The following is a 22,496-nucleotide window of genomic DNA, read 5'->3' on the forward strand; positions in this document are numbered from 1 at the left end:
ATAAGTGGTTTTTATTCATTCTGACAGTGTGAAAACAGAAGTGAGGGATACTCACAGGGTGTAATGAGGAAGTTGCGGAGAAAGAAAAGATCATGTGTGATCTCACTATTAAAAAAAATAGGTGTCTGGTCAGCGGATTCAAATGTAAATCTTCCAGCTATTACTGTTTTATAGGTATTATTACAGAATCACAGTTGAGTTCAGACAGTAGCTTAATAAAAGACTTTGTCACGCCTGAAGAAACATCATTAGTCAGGAAAATTCAGGAATTTGCTGAAAAAAGCCATGGAGAGTGCACAAGGAGTAGAAGTTGAACTGGAGGTGATCAACACGGCCGAAGAGAATAAAGAGAGTAAGGAGAGTAAGGAGACAAAAGGTAAACAATTATATACAAACATTTATTTAAAGAAATGTTATAAACAATATTATTGTGAGCAGTGAGTCCACTTTTTTTGGATGGCAAATCTGTATTCAACAAGAGAAACTGAATTATTTGTGCATCAATACAAAACTGTTGAAAATAGTTTAATTAATACCATCCGATATGATATTGTCATTTTATATTATCCTAAGAAAGACCATACGTTTTTCTTGTCTGTTTATATCTAACCACAGTTTCAATAAGGTGCATCTTTTCAAACTAATTTTGCAGAGGTGGAAGGGAATATATACACCACTCTGAGTCATCCATCTGAGGCTATGTATGGGGTGCCTTCTTCAACTCGTTCCACAGTCAATGAAGGTAACATACAGATCAGATAAACATATGCAAATGCCAGACTAATAAAATGCTGATAAATATAGACTCCATTGCCCTGTTAATATCTCATAAAATTGCACTGAAATGTAATATAATTGAAGATTCCTGTATTATGATAAAAATTATAAACAATTTCAACTTGATTGCAAGCTTCAGACATCCTTATTAAAATAATATTTCATTACGTCTGTTTATGGTCACCAGGTGTTAAAAAATGATGGAATTAATTTATTTAAAGCGTTTTTCCAGCCATTTGTCTGTGCAATTCTTTTTCTATATAATATAACGCAAAGAGTTTGTAAATCAATAATAACCCTAAAAGAATATGGGAGGGGGAAGAGGTTCAAAATTTAAAATAAAAAATATTTAATTCCAAACATACAACATCAAAAGAGCTCTCCTGTTTATAAAGAACAATTGACGACGGGCGGTTCAATTATTCGAAAGTTAATGCAAAACCCGAGGTGGTAATATGCCGCCACGCTATCTTTTTCAAAAGTTTGCGTGATTTATTTACTGTTGTAATGCAAACAATACGAGGAATAAATAATATTATCATCACTGGCTTTTCTGTCACATAAACGCAAACACTGATATTTGGGCGCGGTCTGGTGGTGCGGTAACCGTATAAGCGGATTCCTACTTAATGCATAACCAAACAACGTTTGTCAACCAATCAAATTGAAGCATTCAACAGCCCCGTGGAATAAGAATATATAATGAGATCAAGTTAAATACATCGTGTGTTCGAAATAAAGGTTGCTTTAAAAATAAACTACATTTAATGCACATGATATAAACATGTGACAATACAGCTGCCTTTTTTGTCTAAAACAGGACAAGTGGAAAAAAGGCCGAAAAGAGGAACAAAAACAAAAAGTACTGATGCAGTGGTCAGTGAGAAACTAAACTATATTTCTACATCTGTTAAAAAATACAGATTGAATGCTTGGTCATTGTTCACGATCTAAAATCAGAGAAACAGCTTTATATTTAGTCTCTTCAAATGATATAATGTCAAGGTCGGTATGACTTTTGTTGATGTGTCATTATCTTTTCAAGGCGCACAAACACAGAGCCAGCATTGTGTTACAGCGCTGAATTTCACGTCGTCATATCTACGTTACTACAGCAACGGGTTCGAGTTCGGGGAGCGCGCACGTGTGCGTGCATTTTAGAGCTGCGTTCTGCGGTCGAGTCCGAAAAGCCACAACGCCGTTTATATCAGTGTATGCTTATCCGTCCACTTGAACACAAGGACAGGGCAAAACCATGTACATCAAATTGTGCAATTTCGGGAAGGCCACAGCCTACGCACTCTCGTCTGAAGCGAAGCAGCAGCCGGTTTCAGGTGATGGTGGATGATGAGATCGCGCATCTTGCGTTGTGACGCAGCGTCAATATAATTATTGCTTTTATATTAATGCTTTTCTCAATGTTGTTTTCCGCTAGATACTCAACGAAAAGTTCGCGTTTACCGCATCATTTCATTGGTGCTTTTTGCCTTCTGCGTCCTGTTGCTGATGGTGGTCCTCGTGCTGTTTGTAAAGTGTAAGTCATTTTTGTACACTCCAAAACGGTTGTGTTGGGTTCAGTTCAGTTCCGTTCCGTTATTGGACACATCTCTGGGTTATTTACAGGACAACACATTTTGTTACCTTGATTAACATTAAAAAGGTTCAGCGATGCCTAATACAAGAACAATTTTTGGTTCCACAAAGAACCATGCAGTTCTTTAAAATAATATCTTTCTTACCTTTTTTATTCCGAAGAAGAAGATTTTTGCCACAAATAACCTTTTGTAAAACAGAAAGGTTATTGGGTCTTTGAAAAAATATTTGTATAGGCTAACTGTATGGTAACCCTATGCTGCATGTTGTGAATAGTGACTGGGAAGCAGTCATGTCAGACTGCAGATCCGACTGAGACAGACCAGCAGGAATGCAACCTAAAGAAATGCCAAGATATCTACCAACAGTCATTGTTTCATGCGAGCCGTGAGTTTACTGTGAATAGACACACATCATTTAAAATGTTGCAGCTGTGTTTTGGTTACAGTATGTAAATTGCTGCAAATTTATATGTATGTAAACTGTTTGTGCGCAGAGTGTTCGTGCAGCAATGACTGTGACAAGGGCTGGTCGAAGTTCGAGAACTCTTGTTATTTCTTTTCTAAAGACCGCCTCTCTTGGCACGAAAGCAGAAAAGAGTGTCAGAGAAGGGGAGGAGATCTTGCCATCGTTATTAATGAACGTTTGCAGGTCGGTTAACTCCAAAAGGAGTGTTTGTCATATTAAGTCATTTGATTATATCTTTACCTTTCCTCAAAATATCATCTGTGCAGGGCTATCTGACTACAAATGGGAATATGTTCTATTGGATTGGGCTCAATCAAGTGGGCACAAATCAATGGATATGGAATAACAACACTGCATTGACAGTGAGGTGGGTGTGGTGGTATTTATTGCTGTTTCAATCTGTGTTTGTAGTGTAAGTGTAATGTAAATCACATTCATAAAATTATGAAAATATTTTTTTAGATTTAGTTTTGCAGATAACTCTTCTTTTGTATGCACAGATATTGGGGAAAAAGTTTTTCAGATGGGGAGTGTGGTCTCCTGGCAGCAAATGAAGCACCTGGACAGAGCTGGCACCAATCTATCTGCTCATTGTATTTACAGTACATCTGTCAGATAAGCAGAACTTAAGAGTTGCTTACCTATACTAGCGATCTCAGAAATTGCATGCATCACTTTTATGTCAGAACTCATCTTAAAAATACAAATCTCTTTTTCTTAAGTCTTGTCATAAGGGAGAGTAAAGCAGGCTAACACACAATTAATACAGCTTTTTTCAAAGTTTTTTTAATTACATTTATTACATACACTGAGCAGAGAAAAACTTTTTAGAAATTAGTTTATTATGAGAGTTTATTTGTCACTATTAGAATTTAATCCATTTTAATTATACCGATAATTAGTAAAAAACCCTTTGTAACTAAATCTTTTCATTTTACTAAAATAAATGTTGTACATTGTTCTCATTGAAAAATGTCACTTGTATTGATTAATCAAGCTTCTACTGATCTCACAGTTCAAGTTTGTCCACAAAGTACAGATTCTATATATTTAAATAACACTCAAATAATTCAAAATAAGTTAACTGGAATTTACACACTACATCAACATTTAATTACTTTGTGCTCATTCACCAAAAAATGAAACTTTTGTCATCATTTACTCACCCTCTTGTCATTGTAGACCTGTATGAGTTTCGCCAGTGGCGTAGCAAGTCAGGTTGGGGCCCATAATCAAAAAACTTTGTCTGTTCGCGACCGCGTTGCGCATTACTGCACAGCAGTTGTTTACTCAGGTTGGTTATTTAGATGTTGACGTGCATCAATCATGCTCAAATACCAGCAGACCCCAAGGGAGCGCAAACTCACAAGTGCCAGAAAGACGGAAAAGTGACAGCCAGGGTTTTGCACGTGTTTTTACATGCGATATTTGAAATGTTATTACATTTCGACAAATCAAGGTAAAAAAAGTAATATTGTACATTATACAATAGTAATAGAGTGTAAATGAATATGTATTAAATGGATGCCAACTTATTGGGATAATAATGACCCTCTACCACACCAACCGTACATACTTAATTATAAAACATGTGTTAGACTTAGCCATTTTAAAATATTTTCCTCATTCTGTTGAAAATATTGACACATACTGAGATCGGTCATCTAGTTATTTTATACAGTATCAGACGAATAAAACTTTGATGCGGCCGCCATATTAACATACCCAGATGCTACACCCCTGACTTTCGTTTTTGTGCAGAACACAAAAGATGATATTTTGAACAATGTTGATAACAACGGCAGTACCCATTACTTTGTTTTCTGCAGGAGAAAGAAGTCATACACGTTTGACATGACAAGAGGGTGAATAAATGATCACAGAATGGTCATTTTTGACCTGTTTTCAGACAAACTTCACATCTGGGAAATCCACACTTTCTTCCTTTTCACATTCTATACTCTGACGAATAATATGCCAACATCTTAGTGGTCTCCTTTTGGCCAAGGGCTGGTGCTCCTCAGTAAACTTCGTTGGCAATGGATCATTTGTGGTAATACCCTTCCCATTTTCCTCTTTCTTGCCGGTTTCTTCATCCCTTGAGAATGCATTGATATAACGTCTCATCTTTTGCGCCAACGGGTCATTGCGATCCTCCACCCTGGAATCGTAAGAACATACATGATCAAAACTCTGTGCTCACTTATGCTTTAAAAAAAATTAGATCTGTGCGTATAGCAAGTCCTTACCGGAGGTACCAGCGTTCACCAAGGCCATAAGACAGACCGCAGACACCCAGCCTTGGCCACAGATGCAGTGAAAGTCTTCTTTCAAGCATCAGAGTAGTGGCCACCACCTATAAACAGTGAAAACAGGTTTTACTTCCAAAGTCTCTGGTTCGTCCGTATACTATTTCTCCACTGTTCCGGAACGATGGCTGCAAAAAATGTGTAAAGAAAATTATATACACAACTAACCTGGACCCTCCAGAGTTCATCACGTTCCTGTGTGACCCTCCACTGTGTGTCGCTCATCATGGCGATCAGGAGGTTGAACAGGAGGACATAAGAGACCACACTGAAGCCCACATGGAGGCAGTGCACGACCGGATGGATGTAGATAGTGTGGTCCACAGGCAGGTCTATCAGGCCGATGCTTAGCTCAAACTGGGAGAATATGGTGATGGGGAAAGAGCGGTATGCTGGTAAAGCACCAGGGTCTTGAGTCATGTACACCATCCACAAGGCTGAGCAAAACAGAGACGAGTGTGTAAGCACAATCCTGACCAACATTTTAATTAAATATTTGCATATTCATATTTCTTACTGCAAGTGTAATCTAACTTACCAGTGGAAAATCCAATGAGAAAAATGAGGGTCAACCACATGAACTTTGTCAAATCTCCAAACATTGTCTACAAAAACAAACATGTTAGGCTGTAATGGAGTACAAAAACAAACAAGTATAGTGCTGTCTGCCAATCACCCCACCTTTTGAATAACAATGACATAGGGACCCAACATCTCAAAACCTCTGGCAAAGTACATCATGTTGGACCAGCCAAGAACCAGAGACAAAGCCATCAGCACATCCTCTCCGGCCATTCCGCTCACCCTCTGAACGCACAGAATTGTAACCAAACCTGCATAGCTAATCCTGCCATGAGATATGTGGTACAACAGAGTGTGAATGCATACAAACCCATTTAACTTGGTTTGTATTAAAGCAGATGAACTTACAAAGTGACATGGAAGGGTCCTCCGAGGGCGCTTTGGCCAAAGTAGCGTTTAGCCCCGACTCGCAAAATACTAGGAATCTGAAAATAATAACAAATGAGATTTGACCAAAGTAGGTTGTTTATAAAGCCAGAACGAGTATAACTTTAAAAAAAAAATAATGCTGACCTCTAAAAGTAGAATTATAAGGGCTCCTATGACACTGATAATCTCTCCAATTAAACGCATGTGATCTGCATATGTCTGATAACTTTCCTAAATACACACAGAAAAAAATTAGTATTTGCAAAAACAAAGTAAACAAAATAATGTATAATACATATATTTAAACTGTGCTGTCACACACACCTTTAAGTTTTTTTGCATTCTTGTGGTTCTGTCGTTGTCTGCTTTTGTGTAATTCTCGGGAAGATCCTTTAGGGGGCGGTATACACAACACAGAGTAAATATGCTAATGTACAGCAGATACACCAGCATCAACAACCTAGGAACAGATCAATAGAAAAAAATGAAATTGCATGTCAAAAATGATAACTTCAACTGAAAAAATAATGCTTTAATATAATAAACCGTATTTGAGGTCCACTTTAATAAATTTAGAGGGATCTAGCGGTGAGGATGCAAACTGCAACCAAAGGCTCACTCCATCCCTCCCCTTCGAAGCACTACAGTGGCTGACACAGGGCTAATATGTATTTACGAAATGTACTCTGTAGAGCAATTTGTTCATTTAGATATTTTGTATCAGCCAGCAATGAAGGGGTTAACAAGACTTTAATAAACAAACAAAAGCAAAAACATCCACGATGGGTGAAAGCACAAAAAAAACTAAGATACAAAACTGAATACAAACACTTCCCATAAGGGGGTAAAAATAACCAAAACTGGAACAATTAACAAGGTACTTCAATATACACATACAGGTTATCAAGACCACAAAAAAGGTAACTGTGAACACAAGGCAGGAAACATGTACAATGAACAAGCACAAGACAATAGACACGAGGGCATTAAATAGGGGAAACTAACAAGGCATGATTAACAAGGGACAGGTGTGGGCACTCAAACACTCAGAGGAAGCCAAGGAGCAAATGACAGGGGCGGGGCCAGAGACGAGACCAGAGAGAACGCATATTATGTCATGACTGACAATAATATGTTTCTCTTCACACAAAACACGTGACCCTGTCATGATCCTGCCATTAGACTAGGAAATCAAGACACGAGAAGGCAGGATAATGACAGTGTGTAGATAGAAATAGTTCTAAGGTAATAAAAACATAACGTAACCTCTGAAGACATAGTTATATAAAAAACTACACACAGCACCTTTAAATACATAATAAATAATCAAATAACATACTGTTAAATATCATGTAACTGCACACTGCTATTGCAGTGATGTGTTGTCGGATAAAATCTAAATATGAAGCCATCAAAGATTATGAATCCATCAAACAGTCAGCTGAATAAAATATGTTAATTAAAACCAGTTAGAATACCAAGCTATTTATTTTATATTTAACTTTAAAATTAGGGGTGTCACAATAGTTACAAATGCTCTTCCCACTTCCTCGCAATTGCATTTTGAGAGTCCAAAAAAAAGAGAAAACACAAACTAAACTAAATTAAAGATGAATGTAAGTGATAGCATAATTTATTTATTATTAATAATAAATAAATAAAAGATAAATATAAATAGATATTGTTGTGTATCATGCATTGTTTTAACCAAGATAATTTGATAAAAAATCAAAAATTGTGAAAGCCGTTTTTAAAGATTGATTTCTTTTTCAAATTGTGAAAAAACTTTGTTCTGCGTGGTATTTGTATCGCCTGTGATGCTACCGCACCTGAAGTAATGTTTCCCGTAAAGATTCCACTTCAGACTGACAAGCTGACGTACTGGAGTCAGCTCGAGAATTCTCCTGGCCTAAAACAGAAAAGAATGAGATGTGTTAAAGAGATAAGCATTGGCTAAAACTATTTTCAGGCCTTGTTTGATATCTTTCACATATACACACCTCTCTCTTCTGACTGCTGACAATAATCTCAAGCACGGAGAGGTCATCCACTCTGGAATCAATCTCAGTCAGGTCATAAAGGTTGGATGACAATGGTCCCAGACTCCACTGAATAACCCGTCTGCGGTTAACCAAATGCTGGAATACCTGCATAGCATTAAATAAAATTTGCTTTGTGTGATTTTTTACTCACCCACATGATGTTGAACATTTTTAAAGAACTTTCGGCATCTTCGGAGCACAAATAAAGATGTTGGGATTTCCAGGCCTCCTCATAGACATCATGGTGTCAGTTTTTGCCAAGGTTCAGAAAAGTACGAAAGACATTGTTAAATTGGCTCAGTTGCGTATTAGGTTTGTGTGCCGAACGCCTCATGGGGCTTGCCGATATTGGACCCCTCTGACTCACAACGTGGAAAAGTGCTTTCCTGTAGCTTCCTGTAGCTCAGTGGAAAGAGCAATGTCTTGGGTTCGATCCCAGGGGATTGCACATACTTGGAAACAAATGTATATAATGCAATGTAAGTCGCTTTGGATAAAAGCGTCTTCCAAATGCATGACTGTAAATTAATGTAAAAAGAAAATTCAACTGAGCCACTATGCACGGATGGACCAATTTAACAATGTCTTCAGTACTTTTCTGGACCTTGGCAAATCATGTCTATGAGGAGGACAGGAAATCTCTCGGATGTCACCTAAATATCTTTATTTGTGCTCCGAAGATGCCGAAAGTTCTTTTAACATGTTTAATGTCATGCGGGTGAGTAAAAGATCACACAAAGTCGATTTTTGGCTGAACTTCCCTCTTATAGCATCAATGTTACTGTGCAGTTCTAGAACAGAATAGATGTCACTTCAGTCAGTGCTTTTGGATGAGATATAAAACGTCTTGCGCTCTCACCACAAGGTTGCCCTCCTTAGCAGCGAGTTTGAAAGGTGTGAGGCCTCTGTAGTTGGGAATCATTTCTAGAGGGATGGTGGGGTCTAGCTCTGCATCTCGCGCCATCAGGATATCAAAAATCTGACATGCCGTTGTTTTACTGGGTTGCAACACTAACAAATGCAGGGCTGTATTACCTGTTCAAGAGAGACAGAGAGAATGTTTCATTTTGTTTGACAAAATTATTAATGAGTTAATTCAATAGTTTTATTTTCCTTTACCCATGGAATCCTGAGCCCGAACATTGGCCCCGGCTTTTATCAGCATTGAGATGATTTCTTCATTACCCACACAGCTTGCAAACGCCAGGATGTGTTCACCTACAGCCACACAAAATACTTTTAATATTTGTATCGCTTTTTGATCAATTACAGCCGCACAAAACTCCACCATCTCACCAAAGTACAGAAGACCTCCTCTTCTTTTGCGGAAGTACAAGCCGGTGACCCTGGGTGTCGCCACGTCACCCCCTCTAGCTATTAACTCCCGGACCAAGTTGACATTCTGATTAACCGCAGCAATGTGGAGGGCAGTTAGACCTGTCAATCACAGCATTAACACACCCATGATATATTCTCGCGTTAATAACAGTCATATTAAATTATTTTTTTAATGACTTCACCTTGGTAAAGTTCAGATGTCATAGGTTCATTAATGAGCTCTGGTGCTCCATCCATTAATGCCACAGCCGCTTTGAAATTATCATTCAACACAGCCACGTGCAAAGCCGTCTCTCCGAGCTCACCTGGTACACACACCCAGTGTCAGATCCAGATCAAGTGTGACACTGTTTTTATCACACCAGCAATGAAGGAAAACAGTTTTTACCTCTCTCGAAGATATTTGTAGATGCACAATCTAGAAGTTTCTTTATACATGCTGCATTATCTTCCTTGGTTGCAGAAAAAAGGGGAATGTCATTTTCTCTAAAGAACAAAAAAAATAGATTTTCAGAGCAAATGGAGATGAGTGGAGCCATCACATATTTATTACATCATTGCCTTTTATTTTTTGGTCTTTTCTAATTCTCTAAATCAAAAGGTGCCATTTTCACTACATAACATTACATGTTTAACAAATAAAATGTAAAATCGTTCTTTACTTTATTACTTAGAGCAGATGTTTCAGTACTATGTGTTGCTTTGGGTGGAAAGCCAATGGAAACACTTTTTGCACCATTATTCCTACTTGTTAACCCTTTTAAACAAAGCAAATCTAAACATTTTCAGCTTAATTAAAAATAAAATTGTGCATGAATATATCAAAACAGACTATTACATATATGTATCATACCTCTTGCTCTGCATGAAAAAGGTCTCATCTAACATTTCATTCCATCCCTTCCTGTGCTGAAGGCGAAATTTCATCTGGCTCCACCAATGGTTTATCTCCCCTGCAGCGGTTCTGGAGATGGCGGGTGTCATGGTCTCTGGAGGAATGTCAGACCAAAAAGACTGACAAGAAGAAAATTCAGTTCAAAATTACATAAAATATGTATTTATATACACTTATACAAAGTCAACATTACTGTAAAAACAACCTTAACTTACTATCTAATAAACATTAAAATCACCGGTAAACACTTGTCCCAATAAAAGCAATGCTATTAACCTACCTTCAATTCTAAAAAATTTATTCCAGTGTTATGTTTTTTTTGTTAGTCATGTATAACATGTTTGTTTTATTTTGTCAGGGAACAATAGAAAGGCAAGTGTCTGACATCAGTATTTATACTACTAGCTGAACCTGGGAAGGAGGGAGGAGACGTGGACAGTAAGGTGATGCAAAGAGAAAAATAGATGATGCATAAAGCTAAACGGGCAAAGAGGGAGCATAATAGCATCTGAGAGACCTTACTGCTATTTAGGATGCATTTAACTCTGTAGCTATCATGTTCAACAAAGTTTCAGAAAAATCGGATTTTGTTTATTGATTCTTTATTATCAGTGATCATGCCGAACATTGTTTGGACTACACTGAATTTTCAGAAGTTTATTTAGCATGATTATACCTCGATGATATTTCGAGATTGATCCGTGGTCCATATCCTGTCCTGACCCAACATCATCAAAACTGCGTAGCTGCCACCTAACGGGTGCGAAACAAAAGCACATTAGTCAACACTTTTAAAACACCGTGTCAGATAAAATACAGCAAACCTGTCCGAAAATAAGCTGACGGATACCACCATGTTCCCGATTATTCAAAACAATGTTTGCAAGCTTGAATGTTTACCTTTATCGTACAGTATAGGCTGGATCTCTCTTCTCTGTCTGTCCGATATATGAACGTTGTTTTACCACTCAGAGTCCGTGCAGCACGCGGATCATTTAATCTTTTCCTTAACAAAACGAAATGTGTTCGTCATTAAGTCAGTGACTGAGAGAGATTGGGGGACTGGTCAAACAGATACCACCGACATCCACGCCAGGTCAACACAACCGGTTCCACTCGAGGGTCAGGAATAGGCTCCTTCATTGTTTCAACTTTTTTACAACGTAACAGGACAGACAACTCATGTGTTTTCCCCCGAAGTAAACACTCCAGACGTTTTTCACGTAGGATTTCAAGTAATTTCGTTCCAATGATTATATAAATTCCCGCATTAATATCAGCGCTGTGTAGGGGAGACCGGGTATAGTTGTAACACGGGGAGAGTTGTAACACTACCAATTCCACGAATCGGGGATACGATAGGAGTCATGTGACCATTTCAGTTAAATAAGGCTTCCTTTATGATCCCACATGGAGATTTTTCAGTCTGTGCTGCTATCTCTCCTGAAGCTACAGCAGAAAATCTAATTCTGAGGTAAGAAAGTAAAAAAAAAAAAAAAGATAACATTTTGTTTAGTACTTCTACTGTTGTAGATAATGTTGTATGAGTTATATCAGGTCAAACTGTAGTTTCTCTAGTAAAGAATGGTGTATCAACCTCCTCCCAATTTCAAAGCACCATGCTAATACAGCTAGCTAAAGAATGGGTGACAGTGGCGGGGTAGTTTGTAACACGTGTTTTGAACACACACACACACACACACTGTCATGATTCTGCTGCATCATGTCATGTTTCTCTTAGTGTAGTGGCAGGATCATGACAGAACCTCATGTTTAATGTGGAGAGGCAGTTATTGTTGTAATTGCCTTCCATACGCTCTCTCCAGGTCTCGTCTCTGTTCCCATCCTCTCGTTATTGATTAATGCCCTACACCTGTTTCCCTGTTGATTTGCTCCCTTACTTAATGCCCTTGTGTCTTCTGTCTTGTGCTGGTTCATTGTGGGTTGTGTGGTGAGTTCTTGTGTCTTGTACTCTAGTTTAGTTATTTGTAGTTCATGTCAAAAGTTATTTTAAGTCTTGTTTAAGTGTAGTTAGTTTTAGTCCTGTCTTGTTATTGTATCCATGTTTTGTTATGTTACCCCCACGTGGGTCTTTGTTTTATTATTTATTAAATATGTTAACCCCTTACCCGCTGTCTGCACCTGGGTCCTTTCTCCGTGTCTCACCACTCGAGAATCATGACACACACACACACACACGTACAGACAGACATGCACACACAAATGTTCACATGTACATGCAGAAAAACACACAATATGCTCATGCACTCCCCATATTTTATTTTATTGCAGCCATTCATTTAAAATAAAACTGTTGTTTTGGCATATCACTTGGAGTACCCTAAGTTTTTGTGCATTTTGTCTACCTGTTACAATTTACCCCAGTATGTGTTACAACCTACCCCAGTAGTGGGGTAGGTTGTAACAAAGGACCACCTTGTATTTGTCATCATCTCACAAAGTCTGTGATATAGTTGAATAAATTTAAAGTGTTGTCATTTGTAGTAGACAACTGTGGGTACTTTGCCTAAAAGTTTCAGATGTGTAGCCTAAACAAAAAGGTAGTTTTAGGTCCTGAAGAAAAAAGTGTTACAACCATACCCGGTCTCCCCTAATTGATCATTTGTTTAGGGTTATTATGTAATAACATCAAAGTTTGCTGGATTTTAGATAGTCATTAGAGACTAACATTGCGGTGAAACACTAGACACCTAAAAAACAAGGGCTAATTGTATGTTTACACCACAGAGAAGTGTTTTGGTTCACAATAAAGGGTCGCTAAATGATACATGATACATTTGCGTATCTACTTAAATGTAGACGTTTGCAAAACGTTTTTCTACACATTTACTTGATTTTGTTATTTGTTGTGTATTTATTTACCTGCGTATAATGTGAGTTTCAATATACAAAATACAATAACAAATGTATGTGTCATGTAATAATAGTTGGTCACAAAACTTTGTGAAGGGCCTGTAACAATGTAATGGATGTTTTTTTCTAAGGATAACTTAGTCATTTGTTATGCATCAAAAAGCGCCAATCTTTGTGTGTTATTAGTGAGCTTTGCAGGATAATACTTAGAGCAGATGGTTTTACTGTTAAACCTATTGAGATTTACAGGCTTCTTGTTTTGTATTTTGAGATGTTTTCAAATTTGTGTGAGCGCGCGCGTGTGTGTGATTTCAACATGCCCTCCACAAAGAGGCCAACATTTGCAAACATCTCATTTTGTTTCTGTAATAAGTTTTTCTTTATCATTTAATCTAAAAGCACTGTTTTATTGTAGTGTGTGGATTCTGTATGCATGCATGGCCCCTAGCAGATTACAATCTCATATGAACCCACTTCTGAGCAAAGCTGACATGTACTGATCTATGTCTAATACTAGGAACTCTGATGACAACTTGTGCTATCAGCACGTCATGGGAGATAGAAATGAAACATTACACCAAATGAAGTGAGAGTATTTGGCCCTTAATGCAGAGTCTGTATTATAAAAATGAATTTAGGATTACATAATTAAATGTGCCACACATATACCAGACAGGAGTCATTGTTAAAGAAAATCATATATAATTTACAAATTTGCACAATGTTGGAATCGTGGCGAACAACTGTACATACAGAACAAAATATACATCCACTTGATCATACACTCCCTTTTGAACATAAGCTGTACAGGAATCCATTCACATAATAAAAGCAACAGAACACCCGTTTTGATCTATACACTAAAGTCTGTCACACAGACACACTCAAAATATCCACTACATCTCACTTTCATGTCAACCAGCCATAATAATCACATTTACTGCAACAACTACCTTACGATGCTCGTATGTTACAGTGTGACTTTATGCTACATCATTTAAGGAGTGAGATATTCATGTGTTGAATATATTTTGGGAAAAGATCAGGGCTGGCGATAGGAAATGTTCTCAGGACTGGGCGCACAACAGCACGGATTGTGACTTGTGCCTTTGTGTGTTATTTGATGGTTACTGAGACGAATGAAATCATGGACGTTATCGGTTTCGGAAAACCTAAGGAACTACAGTGGTCATATTGTAAAATTAACTTACAAAACGAAAACTTTCTTGTCTCTGAATATCTTTTCACACCTGTATATAATTTTTTTACCAGTTTATATCAGTTAATATGCCACAGAGAGTTTTCAGCTTGGCATTTTAGCAATGAAAGTATTGATTGATTTCACTGCAAAAAAATGTTTTCTCAGCAATTTTCAGTAAAAATATCCTTAAAATCAGCCTTAAAACAAGAGTTCAAGATTTTCATTTAAAACGTAGTTTGAAGCAAAATTTGATAAAATGTAAAATTTAGATAATATCACTTATTTTTTATGTATCTCGAATTAAAGAGGGTTTATTCCAATTGTTTCTCTTGTTCTAAGGACTACTAAACAAGTTTCACAGTATAAAAAAAGAAAATTTGCTAAAGATAAAGATTATTCAAGACAAATTCCCTGAAACAATTAGGTAACACTTTACAAAAAGGTGTCTTTGTTAACATTAGTAAATGCATAAGCTAACATGAACTAACAGCAATCGTATAATTTTTCATGCTAGTTAATGCTCATACAAATATTCATGTTTGTTTATTGTGCATTTACTAATGTTAACAGCTACAGCTTTTAATAAAACATTAAATTTATTTTTCAAATATAACCTATTCAAGATAACTCTTTTTAGTTAAAAATAAACATTGACCAAAGTGCATCAAAGACATGTCAATAATGTTAAAAATCTTTGATTGTCTATGCAATTGATTGTGAAAGAAGTCTTCTTTGTGTATTTAAGGCGCAAGTTCATGCTGAATGCCATCAAGTAAAGAACCAATACGTGACGACGTGGGAGGTAGTGCAACATTAAAGGAGGAAAAAAGCGTAAGAATATGGAAGAGAGTTGAGCAAGTAAGGGAAGGACAGAAAAGTGAAACACTCTTCTCCTTCAGTCTCTCTATTCCAGTGTTGTTGTGGGCTGACAGGCCGTGTGGACTCCATCCCCAGCATGCATTGATCTGTCAACACAAAGTGGGAAGCCCTAGACTTCCACATGTCCCTGAGTGAGGTGTGTCCTGAGCTGTTTAGCTGCATTTACTATCTTCCGCTGATGTCCAATCAGATTTACGCCTATAGCCTGAACATCCCTCAGAACAAAAACAGAGACAAAGAGTATATATTACCTATACATTTACAGACACTTTTCTGAAACACGTTCCTTCAGTTGCAAATGGCTAAACTTACTCCATTGTGAGCATGCTAACTCTTTCCAAACTGTGGAACTGTGCTCTCTCGAACGCATCCTTATACCGATCCATCTTTAGAGCCGTCAGCCAATCACCGACCGTTACCACTAATGACAGGTCCGTAGGAGTGGGGCTTAGCAGTGGCTGGGTGGGACTAAAAAAGAGAAGAATATATCAAAAGATGATGCTTATATCAAAATGTAGAAAATGTAGTTGTAACTCACCGGATGTGGTCAGCTTTTAGGGAGGCGGGGTGCCGTATGAGACGGTCAAGGGATGACAGAAGAGAATCAAAGCCTGGCCGGTCCTGTCTGTCTGCCTGCCAGCACTGAAGCATTAGAGCGTGAAGAGCAGGGGGACAACCGTTCGGAGCAGGCAAGCGGTACTGATCCACAACTGCCTTCATTACCTAGAGAGACACAGAGACACTTTTACAGTATGAGGCACAGAGAAATACAATGAAGCAGAGGTGGACATGTAATGTGGAGAACTGAAAAATACATAGTAAATTGTATTTATAAAAAACTGTCAGATATTCTAACACTGAAGCCATATACTTGTATGTATCAGTGTAATAGTCCCGTAGCTCCCTCTAGTGAACTGCATATTGAAATGCACGACTGCCGGTACAGGCGGTTCACAACACTGCACTGGTACAGCAGGGGATGAGAAGCAGGTGTGACAGTCAGATGCTTGGATCCTCACCTCTTGGTTGCTCATGTCCCAGTACGGACGTTCTCCATATGACATGACTTCCCACATTAGTATTCCAAAGCTCCAGACATCACTGGCTGAACTGAATTTACGGTGCTGGAAAGCTTCAGGAGCGGTCCACCGTACAGGGATCTTACTGCCCTGAGACAGAGAGGGTAATTCGATAAAACGCAATGACAACACAAACTACCAAAGGAAAATGTTCATTTAAACACCATGGCAGACAATTGCGCTTAGGAGACAGAAGATTTATAAATAATGGGTTGGGTAGAATTGAATGGATGTCAATGTACATTTTGGAAAGGACATCTTCATTTGAACATTTATTTCCAGAAACTGTCCCATAACGCACCAGCGAAGCAGTGTAGGTGGGCATGTTGTGGTCCAGACCCCTCATTAAACGTGACAGGCCGAAGTCAGACACCTTACACACCAGGTTGGAATTCACCAGAACGTTTCTTGCTGCGAGGTCACGATGAACAAAATTCCTCTCTGAAAGATAACGCATCCCAGCCCCAACACCTCTCAGCATGCCTACCAGCTGCAACACACTGAACTGATCCTCATTTTCCTTTCAAAAAAATTCAGTGTGGCAGTTGAGAGAAAAAGACATTAAAATACAATGAAACAGAGTTGAAACAGAGAATATAGTAAAGATTTTGATGGAAAATGCAGCAGTCACACCCTCAGAAAAGCATCAAGGGGGCCGTTCTCCATAAACTCTGTGATAATGCGTTCAGGTGGGGTGCGAGTTATCACCCCCTCAAGCTTCAGTACATTGGGGTGGTCAAACTGGCCGAGGACGCCTGCCTCGCTGAGGAACACATTCTTTTCACGGTCTGTCACCCCCCAACGCAAAGTCTTAACAGCAACCAACACCTCTCTACGGCCCAGTGGTCTGTACCGACCCCGGGACACCTCGCCAAACTGAGCTAGAATAAGAAATGAATGATTAGAGATTCTGTACTTTTTACAAAATAATTAATTTTTGGTTCTAGTAAAGTTATTTATACAATGTACATACCTGCACCAATGACCTCTTCAATCTTTAGGTGAGCGGGGTCGATTTCTCGTGCAAATTCTTTGACCGCCTCACTCGGGTCCTCGTAAGTAGATGGGTCCACGTAATATTTCACTCCACCTGAATGAGGAGAGCAAATAATAATTGGCTGTATCACAGACATGCTGTCAGGGCACTCAAGTTTTCAGGTCAAGTATCACCACAAATATGTAAAAACTACTGACACAGCAGGAGATTCGTCGTCTGTTGTCACAACAGCAAACTTCTCACAAACCACTCTTGGTTGTGGTGTAGACGCAGTGTTTCACAAAAACACAGTTATTATATTTGAGCTATAATTAAACCTAGTCTGAATACAGAGCACCTTACATATTGAGTGAACTGTGTGAAAAGTGAAAACATTGTGGTTTTTCTCTCTAGTCAGTTCTGGACTGTTTTATACATGACAAACACGCTGCAGAGCTGCCAACATTAGACAACATATTCTATTTATTTGATTTATTGATACAGAAAGGACTCCATTCACCTCTGTTACTGATGTACCTCTGCAGTCTGTCACTATAAGGGCTCTCTCTCCTTTTACTAATGTTGAAAACATACAAAATCAAAGTTACAATACAAATAAAATCATCAGTTGTGTTCCTTTGTTTGTTTTTATTCAGTATCAGAAAATATCAAGTTTTTATCTTTGTGGAGTGTTTTGATGGTCATACCTTCTAAACACAAACACGATGATTATTGCTGTTACAACTAATAGAAATGCCGCTCCACCCGTCACTGATCCAACCATAAGAGGCAGGTGGTTCTGAATTTGTTTCGATTGCTCCTCTAAAAAGTAAATGGGATTAATAGTTCCTAAACATAACTGTCAAAGCATACGAAATAACATTTATGAAATCTAGGCTATATATTTATTTAAACACAAAATATGTTTCAATTCTACAAGGTCTCTAAATAAAAGCAAAATGATGTGGTCATAGTAATGTTAACTTTCACAAAAACTCAGATTTTCATGCTTTACAAGATGCTGTATGGAACATTCTCACATCATGCTGGGATAACACAAATAATGAGATTTTGCATAAAAGTATGTCGTCAAAGCCAGACTTGACTGCATGCTGTTATTGTCCGACTGCTTTAGATTATGGAACCCGGTGTATACATAATGTATACATAATTGTTTATTAAATTTTTTAAAGAATCATTGTGAAATACGTAATACAAATTACAATAAAGTGATCTGATCAGTAATCATCCTGTAAGCAGCAATATTTATCAGTCCAATAAAACCAAGCAGTATTAAGGGCCGTACATTTCAGCATTAAGCCAATGAAGAAACAATATAATCTCACTGCCATGTTAAATGTTTGCATAATCATATGTTTACAGTCATAGCTAGAGTGCCAAATAATGTGTGGTATTATTTAACATACAGTATCATTGTGTCTCACCCATTGCTAAAGTGCTGAAGTAAATGGTATTGCTGTAGGGCCCATAGCCTCTCTCATTTCTAGCACGTATCTGGAAGGCGTAGATGGAGCCGGGAATCAGACCTCCAACTGTCACAGTGTTAGTTTCACTAAACACACTCACAGCACTGTCCTCCTCAGAACCCTGTCAAAGAGAAAGTCCACCCTTTTAAGACAATACCTTGCATATTATTTGGAAATCCATAAATTACTATTCATAATATCGAATGTATCTAAATGATGAAAGGTGACTGTTCATGTCGATTTAAAAGCATTCACCCAAAATACAAATGCACTTATATTACACTTGTTGTTCCCAAGCTGTTTGCCTTTCTGGCTTCTTTGGAACACGAAGATGCTTTAAAAAGGACAAAAAACATCCTAAAATCTCATGAAAGTGTTTAGTAAATAAAAATAAATTGTTCACATAAAGTTATTGTACGGTTTCAAAAGGTTTGGTATGGCATAATTTTATGAGGCTTTATAATGCTTTTGACTCTTTTTAACTCCTTCATTACAGTTGCATTGAAAATAGCTACCAGCTCATTTCTTCAAAATCCTCTTTTTGTGCTCCACTGACAAGAGACAGATTTGGAAAAACATGAGAGTAAATAATGACCAGATAAAAAATGGGTCATCTATCTTAATCTTAAAGTTAATAACCTTGTCGTAGTATCGAAGCTGGTATTCTAGGATGTCGCCATTCGGCCGGTCAGGTTGAGGCCATGACAGTGTGATGGAGTCTTGAACTCTGCTCAACTGGTGCAGCACTGGAACCTCAGAAGGCACTGAGTAAAACATCACAACATGAAAACACAAGTAATTACAACGGTCACCACAAGAGGGCCTCTGTTTCCAACCATTCTTAATGCTTTAGCTATCCCATAGTTCCCTATGAATGTTTGGATATATACTTGCATGAATTTACATGCAAATATAGTCCCAAATGCATTTAGCATATTTACATCATGTTTTGGTGCATGTCTGACGGTTAGTTATACATGGCTGAAGCTTCATCCGTGCTAATGAGATCATGAGTTATCCATTCTCCATTCCCGCCCTCTTCCCAGGCCCCTGACCCTTCAACTCAGCCCTAATGTCTTCATCGGTTAATCATTCATGTGGAAAAGCATAGCTAAATGCCTCAGTCCTGCTAAATATCGTGCATCTTTAAGTAGTGTTGATTCAATTAGTTTAGGTAGAGATAGTGATAATGTAGTAAGAGGGAGAGAGACCGTTAAACAGAACCATGTGAAATGCGCATGTCTTTGAAGTTTCTGCGGACTGCCACATTGATTATCCTCTTCGCGTTTTTCATCTCTTTCTGTCTCTCCCTGATTTCCTGACAATTATATGAGTTGACAGCATATCGTGACCTCAAGCCACCTGGGTCCAGAACGAAAAATGATGAGGAGAGAAGACAGATGGATAGAAATAAGGGACCATGGGAGAGGAAAGGAAAAAAGAGAGAAAGGTGGAGCACGTCTAGACAGAGATGGCAGGATACAGGCAAAGAACTCTGATGTGCACATTTATCGGCATTAGCACAGATGTTTACAGCGTACATTTTGTTTCCTCTCACCTGATTGGCTGGTGGTGAAGTTGATGCTTGCAAACTGAGGTGGAAACGGACTCAGTGCCGATACTTCGTTCATTGCTTGAACCTGTCAAATCATACGCAACTTGAATTTCATCTGAATTTTTGAATGCATATAAAGTGCATTAAATGTATAGTTTACCTCAAATTAAAAATGTATTGAAATTGAAATGAAAACTTAGTCATTATTATCCACCCTCATGTTGTTCCAAACCTGTATGATTTTCTTTCCTCTGTGGAACACAAAAAATATATATTTTGAGAAATGTCTAAGTGGTTTCAATGGGGGCCAATGTTGTTGGGATACCAAAGTTCTTCTTTTGTGTTCTACAGGAGAAAGAAAGTCATACAGGTTTGGAAGGCTATTGGGGTGAATAAATGATGAAATAATCATTTATTTTTTGGGTGAACTATACCTTTAAGGGAATAGTAACCATCCATAATTTGTTGTATGGGGAGACTGGGGACGGACACATATCTTATACCATTTCTTGGCAATAAAACCATTTTCATTATAACTATAAAAAAATATTTTTGTGTAAACGAAAAAGTTACTAAGACCAAAAAGTAACTAATGATACTAAAAATAACCATGCTGAAATAATAGCCCTTGTGACAACAAGCTCCAGTCTCCCTTATATCATGTGACAATATATAACAATGTTAATATTGCAGACTCTCTCTGTGGTCGTACTGATCATTGTCTATACCTGTATGAGATAGGTGACTCTAGTGAGCAGGTTTTTGAGGGTGACCCTAGTCTGTTTTAGGCCGGTTTTAGTGGGCGAAAAGGTGACCGTCTCTCCACACCACGAGCACATGTTGGGTGGTGTGTTTGTGGCAGACGGGCAGATGCGACACACCACCCCGTACCACACTTCACTCCGACCCCCCATGTCCGAAGGTGGTCTCCAGCGCAGCGATACCCCACCCTCGGAACTCTCATACTCCCAGGACACTGATATGGGTGCTGATGGGGGACCTGGGAGAGAAAACCTGAGGTTATACACAAGCAAGTGCTCATAAGTGTTCAACGCCTCCTGAATGGTCTAATGATTACCCTCAATGTAGACTAAAGTGATCAAACACTTCAAACTTTAGAGGTTAATATGTATCTGGATTGCTTAGTCATTGACTTGAAGGGATAGCTCACCCAAAAATGAAAATTCTGTCTTCATTTACTCACTCTCAGGTTGTTAGAAATCTGTAAATGCCTTTTTCTGCCGAACACAAAGGAAGATATTTGGAAGAATATCAGTAACCAGTCAGATCCCATTCTCCATTTACTGCCATAGTAGGGAATATAAAGACTATAGGGGATGAGATTTGTTTGGTTACTGACATTCTTCCAAATATCTTCCTTTGTGTTTAGCAGAACAAAGAAATGTATAGAGGTTCGGAACAACCTGAGGTTGACTACATTTTTGGGTGAACTTCCTTTAAAATAAATGATTGTTGGTTGTTCTCTTACTTGTACAGGCTGTGGTATTAGCATCGGTGGGTGCGCGGTAGAACCCACTTCGACACTCACAAAGCGTAGAGCCCTCAGAACTAGTTCTGCTGTTAGCCGGGCACTCTTTACAGGAGACAGAGCCTGCGAGCGCTTTGTAGGACCCAATTGGACATGCTGTTGGAAAGTGAAAAAATAAAAAGATTTCAATTATGGCACGAGACGTACTCAAGCTGTTTGGAAAGTGTCGGATTCCTACTTTGGAATGATGTCAATTACACCAGAACTGGAAGCTGATCAGATGAATCATGTACAAAGGGCTGCATAATTATCCAATTGGGTTCAGTGAGCGCCAAATGAAATGCAAATGTTACACAAAGCATCGGAAAAACAATTTGTTTCAATGTTTGCAAATTTACAATGAGTGTTTTATTGTTCTCTCAGGCACTTGAGTTAATACGCTTCTTTTATCCGTTTAAATTACCAGGGAAAAATAAAGGACGAATGAATCATCCTCCAAACAAACTAAATAGATTGTATTTTTATAGTCAGATGTATAATTAGAGAGAAATCAATGAGTGAAAACATTGTTGGAGGGAAATCA

At 38.2% G+C, this 22,496-nt stretch overlaps 3 protein-coding genes across 5 annotated transcripts in view; 1 reads left to right on the plus strand and 2 right to left on the minus strand.

The window, feature by feature from the left end:
* The first annotated feature begins 92 nt into the window (after positions 1-92).
* Positions 93-3,806, plus strand: LOC306901734 (perlucin-like protein). Of its 2 annotated transcripts, XM_079469757.1 has the most exons (7): positions 93-376; positions 653-742; positions 2,213-2,311; positions 2,647-2,757; positions 2,867-3,021; positions 3,105-3,205; positions 3,339-3,806. In XM_079469757.1, exons 1-7 carry the CDS (start codon positions 286-288, stop codon positions 3,466-3,468), a joined length of 777 nt encoding a protein of 258 aa, XP_079325883.1. In that variant the 5' UTR covers positions 93-285; the 3' UTR covers positions 3,469-3,806. The 2 variants fall into 2 exon arrangements, with proteins under 2 accessions (XP_079325883.1, XP_079325884.1); XM_079469758.1 differs by lacking the exons at positions 93-376; positions 653-742 and adding an exon at positions 1,622-2,111.
* Positions 3,602-11,475, minus strand: trpv6 (transient receptor potential cation channel, subfamily V, member 6). Of its 2 annotated transcripts, XM_079469755.1 has the most exons (18): positions 11,274-11,475; positions 11,050-11,126; positions 10,332-10,492; positions 9,867-9,964; positions 9,661-9,783; positions 9,437-9,577; positions 9,260-9,358; positions 9,000-9,175; positions 8,099-8,245; positions 7,928-8,007; positions 6,423-6,558; positions 6,243-6,329; positions 6,078-6,154; positions 5,829-5,994; positions 5,686-5,752; positions 5,316-5,584; positions 5,088-5,194; positions 3,602-4,999 (listed from the first exon to the last, which is right to left on the minus strand). In XM_079469755.1, exons 2-18 carry the CDS (start codon positions 11,104-11,106, stop codon positions 4,744-4,746), a joined length of 2,247 nt encoding a protein of 748 aa, XP_079325881.1. In that variant the 5' UTR covers positions 11,107-11,126; positions 11,274-11,475; the 3' UTR covers positions 3,602-4,743. The 2 variants fall into 2 exon arrangements, with proteins under 2 accessions (XP_079325881.1, XP_079325882.1); XM_079469756.1 differs by lacking the exons at positions 11,050-11,126; positions 11,274-11,475 and adding an exon at positions 10,654-10,741.
* A 2,370-nt stretch (positions 11,476-13,845) lies between these two features.
* ephb6 (eph receptor B6) overlaps positions 13,846-22,496 on the minus strand; it is a 31,952-nt gene continuing 23,301 nt past the window's right edge. The window contains exons 6-19 of the mRNA XM_079470403.1: positions 21,914-22,069; positions 21,153-21,424; positions 20,428-20,509; positions 19,509-19,633; positions 18,828-18,990; positions 18,090-18,204; positions 17,903-17,958; positions 17,380-17,496; positions 17,040-17,287; positions 16,708-16,926; positions 16,347-16,496; positions 15,866-16,050; positions 15,640-15,795; positions 13,846-15,542 (exon numbers count right to left, since the gene is read on the minus strand). Of these exons, the coding sequence (XP_079326529.1) occupies positions 15,437-15,542; positions 15,640-15,795; positions 15,866-16,050; positions 16,347-16,496; positions 16,708-16,926; positions 17,040-17,287; positions 17,380-17,496; positions 17,903-17,958; positions 18,090-18,204; positions 18,828-18,990; positions 19,509-19,633; positions 20,428-20,509; positions 21,153-21,424; positions 21,914-22,069 (2,150 nt within the window). The 3' untranslated portion in view covers positions 13,846-15,436. The remainder of the gene's footprint in view (positions 15,543-15,639; positions 15,796-15,865; positions 16,051-16,346; positions 16,497-16,707; positions 16,927-17,039; positions 17,288-17,379; positions 17,497-17,902; positions 17,959-18,089; positions 18,205-18,827; positions 18,991-19,508; positions 19,634-20,427; positions 20,510-21,152; positions 21,425-21,913; positions 22,070-22,496) is intronic.

The sequence above is a fragment of the Barbatula barbatula genome, assembly GCF_947034865.1.
Source record: "Barbatula barbatula genome assembly, chromosome: 12".
In the NCBI taxonomy this organism is placed as follows: Eukaryota; Metazoa; Chordata; class Actinopteri; order Cypriniformes; family Nemacheilidae; genus Barbatula; species Barbatula barbatula.

What these genes read in the sequence shown, in the direction of transcription:
- LOC306901734 (XM_079469757.1), top strand. Translation starts at nt 286, where the DNA reads ATGGAGAGTGCACAAGGAGTAGAAGTTGAACTGGAGGTGATCAACACG. An exon ending in TCGTTCCACAGTCAATGAAG is followed by an intron (nt 743 to 2,212) that starts GTAACATACAGA and finishes GTTTTCCGCTAG; the next exon opens with ATACTCAACGAAAAGTTCGC. An exon ending in TTATTAATGAACGTTTGCAG is followed by an intron (nt 3,022 to 3,104) that starts GTCGGTTAACTC and finishes TCATCTGTGCAG; the next exon opens with GGCTATCTGACTACAAATGG.
- trpv6 (XM_079469755.1), bottom strand. Translation starts at nt 11,106, where the DNA reads ATGATGTTGGGTCAGGACAGGATATGGACCACGGATCAATCTCGAAAT. An exon ending in AATCTCGAAATATCATCGAG is followed by an intron (nt 10,493 to 11,049) that starts GTATAATCATGC and finishes TCTTCTTGTCAG; the next exon opens with TCTTTTTGGTCTGACATTCC. An exon ending in TTTTTCATGCAGAGCAAGAG is followed by an intron (nt 9,965 to 10,331) that starts GTATGATACATA and finishes TTTGTTCTTTAG; the next exon opens with AGAAAATGACATTCCCCTTT.